At 46.4% G+C, this 12,500-nt stretch overlaps 1 protein-coding gene across 1 annotated transcript in view; it reads left to right on the top strand.

Annotated features, from left to right (window-relative positions):
• Positions 1–1,753: 1,753 nt before the first annotated feature.
• dacha (dachshund a) overlaps positions 1,754–12,500 on the top strand; it is a 146,804-nt gene continuing 136,057 nt past the window's right edge. The window contains exon 1 of the mRNA XM_036524308.1: positions 1,754–2,358. Within this exon, the coding sequence (XP_036380201.1) occupies positions 1,889–2,358 (470 nt within the window). The 5' untranslated portion in view covers positions 1,754–1,888. The remainder of the gene's footprint in view (positions 2,359–12,500) is intronic.

Below are 12,500 nucleotides of genomic sequence, written 5' to 3'. Positions count from 1 at the left end.
TGGTGGCTTCCTGCCACTAGGGGGGCGCCAGTGAGCTGTCTGTCACTGTGTAGCTGCACACTCCGTAGTGAAACTCAGAAGAAACAGCGATCTGAGAGTTCTGTGGCTCCACTCTGACAGAACAGAGTCTGAAGCACAACACGTAAACATGCACCACACACACACACACACACACACTCACACACACATACACACACATACTCACACACTCTCTCTCTCTCCCTCTCACACATACACACACACACACACACATACTCAATACTCACACACACTCTCTCTCTCTCTCTCACACACACACACACTCACACACACATACTCACACACTCACATACTCACACACACTCACACACACATACTCACACACACACACTCACACACACACACACACATACTCACACTCACACACATGCACACACACATATTCTCTCTCTTACTCACACATACACACTCTCTCTCTCACACACACACACACACACACACAATCTCTCTCTCTCTCTCTCTCTCACACACACACACACACACACACACACACACACACACACATACTTACGCATATTAATTGTCTGGCCTTGTGAGTGAATGCTTTAATAACACTCATCACATGCGGTATGCCAAAACATTTTCACTAACATGTATTACTTTATGATGATTCTCTATTCTCTATCCTCTATCCTCTCTCTATGATTTAAAAATCCATGATGGAAACTTTGTGTTGCCTGCTTGGTCACATCAGCAGGACAGCAGCCGACACTGAGCCGCTGTGTGAAATATCTGCGCACCGTGTCGCTTCGGGGACCTGACCCAGTCGGCAACCTGCGTCCAAAGCGGCCTCTTTGTAAGAAAACTGCGCTTTCGGCTGGAAACTCGTAATATTCCGTTATGTTGGTTCTCCGGTCCAAACTTCTAACGTGGGAATGCAAACTCCTGTTTTGGGTCTTCCTTTTTCGTTTTTGACAGGGAGCATTGTACCCACGGTACATTTCTAAAATTATTTTCTAATTCTAGTTACGCCTCAATTTAACCGACCACATCCGTGATAAATAAAATAAAATAAATATGTATAATTAAAATATTACTGCCATGCATGCAGTCTGCGTGATCATATCGGAATGCGCTGACAGAAACCTGCACGCTCGTGTGAGAGACGCGCAGCGCCGCGCGTCCGCGCCCGGCCCTCGGACACCCGCTACGCCCGCACCGCGTTCCCCACACCCGCATTGTCAGGGAAGGGTATCTGAAGAGTAAAAACTCGTTAATCAAATAAAGACATGTGAATGGTGGCTCTAACCACGCAAAATGTGCGCAATGAAAGGACGCATGGCTTCAGGAGGGCGCATTAATTGGATGAGTACAGTACATTAAAAATAAAAGAATACACAATTCAAAACAATCGGATATTATGTTAACAACGACACTAATAACAAAAATAATAATAATAACAATGGAAATAAATAAACTATATATGCAAAAAATAGTCTCCCTACAAAAATCTGTACTATCAGGGCTGGTGAGATTTATATATTTCAAGTCGGTGGAAAGTTGTTACTCAGCGCAGCGGGTCGCTGTCAGCGAAGCGCCACCCTTTTTACGCGGAGCCGGATCTGTCTCGCCTGGAGCTCCAATGGGAGGCGCGGGCCTGTGTGAGGGCGCTGCTCATTGGTTCCCGCAGCTGTCAGTCTTCGCGGCGGTGGGCTGGCTGATTGAAGCGGTGAATGCGGCGCTTCTCAGTTTTCCCCGCACTCTTGCGAGTGAAGGCTGGTGCCCGTTGCCAGTATCCGGCGTGAGAGAGAGCGCATGAGAAACAGCGCGACAGAGTGAAAGAGGAGAGAGAAGCGCAAGTGGGAGAGAGAGAGAGAGAGCAAGAGGAACGCAAGAAACTACAGCGACGATGGCCGTATCAGCAACTCCCCCCGTGCTCTCCCCCACCTCCACGCCGGGGTCCGGGGGCTTGTTCCGCTCCGACCCGCTGTACACCAGCCCCGCCGAGTCGCCGCGGCTGACCAGCAGCATGATCAACACCTTCATCAGCGGCGGCGGGGGCAGCGGCAACGGATCCAGCGGCAATAACGAGTGTAAAATGGTGGAGGTCCACGGGGTCAAGGTGGCCTCCTTTAACGTGGACGGGCAGGAGCTGATCTGCCTGCCGCAGGTTTTCGATCTCTTTCTAAAGCACCTGGTCGGAGGGCTGCACACGGTCTACACCAAGCTGAAGCGCCTGGATATATGCCCCGTGGTGTGCACCGTGGAGCAGGTCCGGATCCTGCGGGGGCTCGGGGCCATCCAGCCCGGGGTGAATCGCTGCAAACTCATCACCCGAAAGGACTTCGAGGCGCTCTACAACGACTGCACCAACGCCAGGTTAGACCGCTTTGCTCCCTCGTTGTTTCTTTGTCCCACAGTTACAGCCACCACGTTCTCCCCGCCGCCCCTCACCGAGCGCGGTACCAAATACAGGAACTTAGAGTCGGCAGCGGTGCTGCATAAATAGTTGACGAGAAAGTTTCTCAACTTTCTTTTAGTTTGCCAGAAATGGGGACGAATGTAATCAATGTATATGCCACAGTTCTTCTTCTAAATAGTCGCTTCTGCTCCACTTGCTCATATGCGTTTCAGTTTTGTTCAATGACAGAACAATTAGGCGGCGATTAATTATTACTGACGTTCCCAACGCAGAAGGGGAGAGAAGAAAAGGACTCTGTCTGCTCCATGGAGCCTCGCATACGCGCTCCTGCCGCCTGCTTCACAAAACTTTCCCACCGCTTTCTTCCTCTCGCACTCACTCAGCAGAGCTTTTCAAGGCGTGTAAAACGTGTTGCACTTTTGGGCAGTGGTGCTGGCAAGTGTGTTTTGAACTGTAAGTTGTACAGTTTGTTCACTTTCAGGGAAAAGGTAACTGGAATCAGAGAGGATTCGCTCATGTACAGCCGCACGTAGCTTTCTCAAAAAGTTGCTTTCAGTGGAGATATACATTTCTATCACTTCATTAACTTTATCTCACTTCTCACCCAAGTTGGGAATCACAAATAATCTCATTTTTTATACATTCCCGTTCATCTTATGTTGCAGCCATGCCGCAATGTGAATTATATTTTTTATGTACAACATAAAAAATCAGAAGTTAATGGTTTGCAGAGGTCCAGCCAGCGCTGCGTCCTGTGAGCGCGACGCGGCTGATGTGACCTGATCGCCGGCACTCAAACGCACCACGCAGGCACGGCTTACATTTAAATTCAGCGTTGACCAAACAACGTGGTCAACTCAAAATAAAATAAAAAATTAAAGAGAATTTTAAATGCGAAATATGAAACGATACAATAGTAGTTCATCTAAAAATGAACGAATCGCACTTTAAAATCGTCAGTCAAGCTATTTTTTTGCGGTAGAATCGGTTTCACAGTAACTTATTTAATTTTGTAACATTTCGTATTTATTGCCTTTTTAGATTATTGATGGATGCTTAAGCAATAAGTTCATTTAACGCTAGACATGGTTTCTCGAACAATTCAACATATTCAGCCATTGACATTTCCTTGTGTTAAAGTTTTTTTGTGTAAGTCTGAAAAATGTTACTGTTTTAAGAGAGAATAACCGGAGTGCCTCTCACTTGTAATCAAGTATTTTAAAATGCACCAGTGAAACTCGGCGGGGGTCCCATTGTTCGGTAACGTGTACTTCCAAGAATGAAATTAAATTGACATTTTTGTAACGCTTGTCTCACGCAATTGTCACGAAACATTTTGGTCTCAGATTCTGTGACGAAACAGAAATGCAAAAGAATTATGCGACACGTTTTAAGAGGACATTGTCCCTGGCAAATGTAGGCCTATAATATCACTAAAATCTTTATTATATTTAAAGTATACAGTGTTGTGTGCAGTTGGAGTTTTAAACACCACGTTATAAGATGCACATCTTCCTTTTTATAATGACAGAAGTAACTTAAAATAAAGCTTTCATAAACAGTCATCATTTTCGCACGTGACATTTTCGCATGGGTGTTTTTGTAAAATCGCTGCGTGTTTCTGCATTTCAACCGCCTCCTTAAAGCCGACACGCCGTGGGAGGGACATTCTTAACATTTATAGAAAATAAACGTGCCCGTGAAACATGCAAATTATGTTTTGATTTATCTCCTTGCACTTTTTTCTTTTCCATTTGAATTGATCCTGAATGAGTTGTGGCGGCGCGGCTCTGTGCGGCTGCAGATGTTGCCGCGTGTTTAATAAATCAATGGGACAGATCTGAATGAATCACTTCGGATGGATTCTCTGCTCGGTTTGATGTCTAGATGTTATTCTTAGCTTGTTATCATGACAGATGCATTAGTGTCCCCCTGCTCCGCCGGCAGTGTCAATGGGAAGGGAACTTTAAAGAGACCGGGCCCCATTTCTGCGGGACCTTTCGCAGTCCGAAGCCCTGCAATTGGCGCTCAATTGTCTGTTTGGTCATAATTGCGGCTTTTCCCTGCGCTGCTGCCCCAGCTACAGCGACAATAAGCGACAATGACAAAGCGCCCTAAAAGAGGCGGAGAACAATAACATACAAAGAGGGCTTTTTCATTGGTGAAAATAAATATGAAGGAAAAAAAGCTCTTTTTGAGCACGGAGGGAAAACACACAGGGCGCATGTGATGATAGGATTTCAGGTATTTTAGTGTTAAAATTGTAGGCAGTGAAACGCATATTCGGTTTCCAAAGGTTAAACTGACATCAGAGGTTAAAGGCAACTGGCCCTTATAGTGCGCTACAACTTAGAGCGTCAATACAAACAAGGTTTAATAAGATTAAATAGTTTTTTCAAAATGAATTTGTGAACAAAAACGAAGGAAACCCCTTAAATCCAACATAAGTCTTATTCAGCTCTAAAACACGCTAAGACATCATACATCATTAAATTAAAAATATTATTTTGAAAGAAATTGCTTGCAGAAAAAAAGGGGTTTGAAATACCTGTTATATATCACAGTGTAAAAATGAGTGTTATTTATGGTGACATTAATTAGATATTAAATATATAAAATTCCCATGTTTACAAAGCAAAAGACTAATATCTTTGTGGATGGTCCCTCCGTCTGGAGCTGGCTTTGGGGGATGTGGAGTCTGATCGATGCAGCAGCGTCTCGCAGAACATTCGGTGTAATCTCAACTTTACACACAAAAACACTGCCCTGCTTTCAGATCCGTGTGCTTGTGCCTGTAATATTCAGCATGAGAGAATAAAAAGAGGACAGTGGACAGTTTCGGACAGTGCTTTTTCAGGTCTGCTTTATTGTGTTCATGATCCCCACATAAAAAAATTATGTTTATTTTTCAGTCATTATTTATCTTCTCAAAATTTTAACAATTTATATGATTTCTGTTGCTTTTTGTGGTTACATGTATTTGCACCAATAGAAATAGTATGCACGTGAGATGAAAATCACAGCCAGGCTGTGAACGGTGTGTGGTAGGGTTTTGCGGTGTGTTTGGGTTCCCATCGAGTGTGCGGGCATTAGCAGGACTGTTTTGTGCTGGGAGAGGGAGGATGGGGACGGACCTGCAGCTGCTTCGGCCTGTCCGTCAAGCCTCCCCCCTTAAGCTCACACATACGCATTTCATCATTAATGTGACATTCAACCTAGGAAAGCTTGCTCTGTCTCATACACACACACGGATGTACACACACACGCGCACACACACGGATGTGCACACGCGCGCACACACGCAGGTAGAAGGACGTTTTTGTCACTAGCGGCAGGCCTTCTGCACCCCAGCACGGTCACTGAAAGGTCGTGCTCATCATCGCCAGTGTGTGGCTAAAGCGGAGCGGTTTGGGACGGGGGAGAGGGAAGGAGGCGTGAGAGGAGGCAGTGTTTGCATTCGCCCCAGTCCAGATGGCCAGTTTGGGCAGGATTCACTAATTAACCTTTTAGAGGCCCCCTCCCCGCCCCCTCACCTGTGCGGCCCCCGCATGCCTGACTGCAGTCTCGCGCTGAGCCGGATCAATCTGTCACACTCACCTGCATCCCGGCGAACAGGGCCGGGGGAGAGGGAGACAGCCGCCGTGGGGACGCTGCACCGCGCCTCCTCCCGGGCACCTCCTCCCGGGCGCCGCCTCCCGGGAGCACACCAACACGGGGAGCGGGAGACTGCACTGTGTAGGCTGTGTGATCGGAGGAACAGCTGGGTAATGAAATCGCTGCAGGGATGAGCTCGGGCAGAACTGAATTTTCTCCCGAGCTTCGGTGCTTCACGGCGAAGCTGCCGGACTTCCCTTCAGTACAGAGCTTTACGGTCAGATTTAAACAGGATCCAGCAGCCCAACACCAGATGGTTACAGCTAATATGTGTGAACAGGCGGATTCCTGCTTCTCCTGCTGTAATTCGGGGGAGAGTGGGAGAGCACCACGCTTTTGCCTTTATTACACTGCCTGTACACTCCGGGGGCCAGAGAGCACAGTCTGCACTAGCAGGAGATATCAGGAAAGTAATCAAAACATTTCGACATAATCTTTAAAACTGACACGACCAATTTGAATAAGGGGAAAAGTGACCGAATCAGCAAAGAGACTCAGCACAAAGGGCTGCTTTTATGATTTCTCAGCTCGCAATTGATCTCTGGGTTTTTATTGCATTCATTATTTATTAAAAGAATTTGCAAGCTAAACATAACGTTAAACTAGTTTGCACTTGGGGACTGCACTTAGGAAATTGAATGGAAATTGCATTAGAGATGAACATCTGTGCTGTTTTTCCACTCCTGTGTTTACGGCCCACTGTTTCTTTGTTCAAAAGGTGTATTGGATTAGCAATTTTAACTATTTTTGCTCCGAGGCGAGAGATGAGAGACCGCAGTCACTGCAGAGCAAAAAAAGCCTGCATATCAAATTATTTATTTCAGAGATAACAGGGGCAGATGTGTGTAGATTTATGTTAATAGTTTGATGTATGTGTAGATTTGTATTTAAACAGGAAGATATAGGTAGATTTATTAAAACAAGGGCAGGTATGTGTAATTTTATACTACAATTTTACATTAAAACAATGATAAGTTTGTGTAGCTTTATATTAAAATAGTTGAAAATGTGTGTAAATTTTTATTAAAGCAAGGTCAGGTGTGTGTAATTTTACATTAAAATAATGGTGTTTGTGTAGATTTATATCAAAATAGTGGAAAGTATGCATACATCTATATTACAGCGAGGGCAGGTGTGTGTAGTTTTGCATTGAAATCGTGGTGGGTTTTTGTGCATATGAATTAAAACAGGGGAAGATGCAGGCAGATTCACATCAAAAAAGGGTGAAGTACGTGCAGGTTTCTGCTACACACGGGGCTGGTGTGTGAAGCTGTATCTTAAAATAAGGGAAGTTGTGTAGATTTATTTTTAAAAGGCAGATATTTGAATGCTTTATATTACAGAAGGATAGATGTGTAGATTAATGTTAGAGGTCAAATGTGTGTATCTTTTATTCTAGAGGGACATGTCTTGGTAGCAGAAGTTTTCCGTGGATGTTAGTGTCTCAGTTAAAGAGAAAATGAAGCTGAATCATTTACTACTGTAAACCCGTCCCTAGCAGAAGAGATTTTCTCCCTCATTTAAACAGCATGGCTTCATTCTCTCTGTTGCCTGGAGCACTGCGCTAACATCTCATAATGAGCCTTAGCAAACTCTGCTTTAAAAGATTAGATATTCAAACCACACATATTAATACCACTTTAATTTTATAACAGATTTTTACAGATGTAGTTATTATTTTGTAATATCTAAGACCTGTTTGAATGTCCTGGAATTTGTAGATATTGTGTTTTAATTTGGTATTTTGTCAATGATTTATTTCATATGTGTGTGTGTATATCTGTATATATATATTTAAAAGTTATCACTACAAGGAATGGTGAAATATTCATAAGTCTATCTGATATTATGAAAAAGCATGTTCGCAGGATGTAAAGATTCTCTCTGATTAATGGCTCTCCCAGCAAAGTGCAGCATTACTGCTGCTAATGTCAGAGCTGCTTGGCTGAGGTTTATAGTGCCTTGTGCTGTAGCTGTGGTCAGTGCATTAAGTGACCAGAGCTGGATGGCTGAGACCTAATGCAGCCGGCCGGTGCAGCGCGGTGCAGCCACGGCGGAGGGGAAATGCACATTTAGGGAAGTTGCTGCTACGATGAGACATTTATTCCTTTGTGAGGTTATTGTGTGTGTGCGTGTGTGCGTGTGTGCGTGTGTGCGTGTGTGCGTGTGTGCGTGTGTGTGCGTGTGTGTGCGTGTGTGTGCGTGTGTGTGCGTGCGTGTGCGTGCGTGTGTGTGCGTGTGTGTGCGTGTGTGTGCGTGTGTGTGTGTGTGTGTGCCTGAGTGTGTGTGCCTGAGTGTGTGCATGTGTGTGTGCATGTGTGTGTGTGTGTGTGTGCGAGTGAGTGCACGCGCGTGTGTGTGCGTGAGTGTGTGTGTGCGTGAGTGTGTGTGTGCGTGAGTGTGTGTGTGCGTGAGTGTGTGCGTGCGTGAGTGTGCGTGAGTGTGTGTGCGTGAGTGTGTGCGTGTGTGTGCGTGTGTGAGAGTGTGCGTGTGTGAGAGTGTGCGTGCGTGAGAGTGTGCGTGAGAGTGTGCGTGTGCGTGTGTGTGAGCGTGTGTGTGAGCGTGTGCGTGTGTGAGAGTGTGTGTGAGCATGTGCGTGTGTGAGCATGTGCGTGTGTGAGCATGTGCGTGTGTGAGCGTGTGTGTGAGCGTGTGTGTGAGCGTGTGTGCGTGCGTGCGTGCGTGAGTGCGTGCGTGAGTGTGCGTGAGTGCGTGTGCCTGAGTGTGTGCGTGTGTGAGTGTGTGTGAGAGTGTGCGTGTGTGAGAGTGTGCGTGTGTGAGAGTGTGCGTGTGTGAGAGTGTGCGTGTGTGAGAGTGTGCGTGTGTGAGAGTGGTGTGAGAGTGGTGTGAGAGTGTGTGTGAGAGTGTGTGTGAGAGTGTGTGTGAGAGTGTGTGTGAGCGTGTGCGTGAGCGTGTGCGTGAGCGTGTGCGTGAGCGTGTGCGTGTGTGAGAGTGTGTGTGAGCGTGTGCGTGTGTGAGAGTGTGTGTGAGCGTGTGCGTGTGTGAGCGTGTGTGAGCGTGCGTGTGAGCGTGCGTGTGAGCGTGCGTGTGTGCGTGCGTGTGTGCGTGCGTGTGTGAGTGCATGTGTGAGTGTGTGTGTGATGGTCGTTGGTCCATATGGAGGCTGTGTTGCTCTGGGCAGTGCCTGAGGCTGGGCAGTCTCTGCTAGGCTGTGGGAGGGAGGCGTGCCCCTGTCTCCTCCGCTCCCTCACCTCTCCAGCAGGTCAGTCACTCCTTAATGTCACGCATAAATTATACATCCTGTTGTTTTATATATGTGCTCCTGCTCCTTATTTTAAATAATAAATTCATTGCATTGGAGCTCTGAGCTGCGGTTCTGTGTTCGGTGTTTCTCTGTCCTCTGCAGCCCAGCTCCTCTCCCGTCTCTCTTTGTTTGCATACTCTGATGACATTTAAGCCCCCGTGCAGCCGGCTGCGGTGTGTCTGCGCACAGCTGCGCAGTGTGGCTGACAGAGACACACTCTGACTTATTTGTTAATCTGATCGGTTTTATTTATGTGTTTATTTTTTATTGATATTTTTGTTTTGAAATGCTCGCTCATGTTTCAGAATCACATATTAGGCACGTCTCACTGTGACAGCCTGTTTCCCACAATGCACTGCAGGATGGGCGTGGCTCTGAGGTGCCTGAGAGAAGTGAGAGGCGGGGCTCTCGGGGGCGGGGCTCCTCATTCGCTATAGACAGATTTTTTAAATCAATCACCAAGACCAAAAAATTGATAACTAAATATCAAGAAAAATGAACTGAAAGTCCTTCATAATGTCCTTTCATTTGTTTGATGTTTTTTAGATGAATGTTCTCAGTAGTTGCAGGAGTGGGAAGCTGAGAGATGCTTCAGAGGAGAATGGGTGATCAGAGAGACTGAAATCGCGGGAATTTGGGCCGTTTGTTCGCGGCTTCAGCCTTTCTGCTCCTCTGACCTTTCCCCGTGCCGATTTATGGTCCTGTGTTGCAGAAGCAAAGGTTGCAATTCTTTCATACATTTATGGCTGAATGTGTCCGCTGTGTGTGAGGGTATGACTGTGTTTGCTCTCCAGTGAGTGAGTGAGTGAGTGAGTGAGTGAGTGAGTGAGTGAGTGAGTGAGTGAGTGAGTGAGTGAGTGAGTGAGTGAGTGAGTGAGTGAGTGAGTGAGTGAGTGAGTGAGTGAGTGAGTGAGTGAGTGAGTGAGTGAGTGAGTGTTGTGTCATTAATGTGAGCTGCAGTTCTGTAATAACTTGCCTCATGCATAACCAATGAATTAGGAGCAAAGCAAAGACACATGTAGCCAATTACAGACGCACTGCACTGCAGCTCACAGCGTCTTAGCTCACGTTTCCTTTTAAAGTGGCTCATTTATATTTCCTATTTATCGCCGTTTAGGCGGCATATATTTCTCCCCGAAACCTGCTTTGGCCTCTGAAACTGCATTACCTGCCCGTGTCAGTCTCTGGCAGATGCTGTTTATTCCACAGTTTCCTTGAGAAATTAGATTTCAAAGGAATCTTAACTCTGAAGTTTGTTTTGATAACGAGGGCCATGTTCAGAGTCGCTGCGTGTGTGTATGTGAGCAGTGTGTGTGTGTGTGTGTGTGTAGGGGGGTGTCAATGTGTGTGAGTTGTGTGTGTGAGTTGTGTGTGTGAGTTGTGTGTGCGAGTTGTGTGTGCGAGTAGTGTGTGCGAGTTGTGTGTGCGAGTAGTGTGTGCGAGTAGTGTGTGCGAGTAGTGTGTGCGAGTAGTGTGTGCGAGTAGTGTGCAAGTAGTGTGTGTTAAATCTGCCAGATGGAAGGAAGCTGTCAGGCATTTCAAAGATGAAGAAATGGCTGCTGCTCCCCCTCCACTAAAGTGAGAGGAAAAAAACCCGCCGCTGGTGTCATTTTGACTTTGGGAAAATCTCTCTCAGCTTAATGACACATCAGGAGCCAGGCTATATTTATTACAGTCATGTAGAATAAAATTGATTGTCTCCTAAAATTAATTTTTGGTTTGCCTCTAGCAGTGCTTTAATAGAGGACAGTGGGCTCTGTGCAGCAGTATTGTTTAATCACATTAGTATCACCGCCCTCAGGACAGCAGAGATAATTGTACAAACGAACATAGAAATATGTATCTCTAACTTTTATGATTGAATTATGCAAATGACTTATCTCCTGCCCTTCCAAGCACTAATCATCTAATTAGGAGTGATGTTTTAAATGGTTGTTTTTGGATAGGGATATGTGGGAAGCAGGCAGCAGAAAATTGAAAGTGACATTAAAATCGCCAAAGTAGTTTGTACCAGAGGAGCTGGTGTTTTTTTCTCCCTCTCGCTTTGTGTGTGTGTGTGCACGGCGTTTTTACTGAGATTAGCCTAAAAGATCATTAATGTAATTTTGTTTAGCGTTTCACGAGCTTGTTAAATGAGACCCTTAATCTTTAATTTTCCGCTTTTGACGAGCTGCGTTTTCGGGCTGCAAGCACAGGGCTGACGTGGAGCTGCAGGGAAGTGCGGGCAGAGGAGGAAACTCTCCATTTGGAGAAAAGCTAACTAGCGCTGTGTTTCTGCAGGTTAATATTTTATGAAGTGTTTAGCGGTGTGTGCTGTTTTTCTCCCTCGGTTAGCAGTGCTAACGCTGTTCGTCAGCAGCGGATGGGAACGGGGTTAGAATAACAGTCTCTGCTTAGACACTGTGCCAGCCAGTGCAACTCTATAATCCAGGGGAAAAGCAAAGCAATGAACTTCTCTTCCCCTCTGTCTCTCTCTACTTTTGTCTGTTCACCTCTCTGTCCTTCCATCTGTCTGTCTGTCTCTCTGTCCACCACTCTCTCCTCCTCTCTCTCTCCCTCTCTCTCTCTCTCTCCCTCTCCCCCCCCCCCTCTCTCTCTCTCTCTCTCCCTCTCTCTCTCTCTCTCTCTCTCTCTCTCTCTCTCTCTCTCTCTCTCTCTCCCTCCATCTCCCCCTCTCTCTCTCTCTCCCCCTCTCTCTCTCTCTCTCTCTCTCTTTCCGGCTGTGTCAGGATGCTGGCGTGTGGAGCGCGGGGTTCCCCAGCAGAGCTCGTTGTGGCTCTGGCCTCGGTGGTGCGATCAGCTTCAGAGCTGCGCTGAGCGCAGACACTTTAAACAGCTGTAATGATAAACACTGTTTCGAGTGTTTAGGAAGGTGTCGCGTATCACACTGTGCCTGATCAATGCTAATGGGATTCCTAATGATGGTGACTGTGACTGAGTGTGTGTGTGTGTGTGTGTGTGTGTGTGTGTGTGTGTGTGTGCGTGTGCTGGTGGCTCTTAGTCTCAGGTTCTTGGAGAAAAGTTTTTGGTGGAGAAGGTGTCAGATGGAGGGAGAGAGAGATGGAGGGAGAGATGGAGGGAGGGAGAGATGGAGGGAGGGAGAGATGGAGGCAGAGAGAGATGGAGGGAGAGATGGAGGGAGAGAGAGATGGAGGGAAGACATGGGAAGGAGGGTTTAGC

The sequence above is a fragment of the Megalops cyprinoides genome, chromosome 3, assembly GCF_013368585.1.
Source record: "Megalops cyprinoides isolate fMegCyp1 chromosome 3, fMegCyp1.pri, whole genome shotgun sequence".
NCBI lineage: Eukaryota > Metazoa > Chordata > Actinopteri > Elopiformes > Megalopidae > Megalops > Megalops cyprinoides.
Note: the sequence above shows the minus strand (reverse complement) of the source record. Positions and strands in the feature narration are given on the sequence as shown.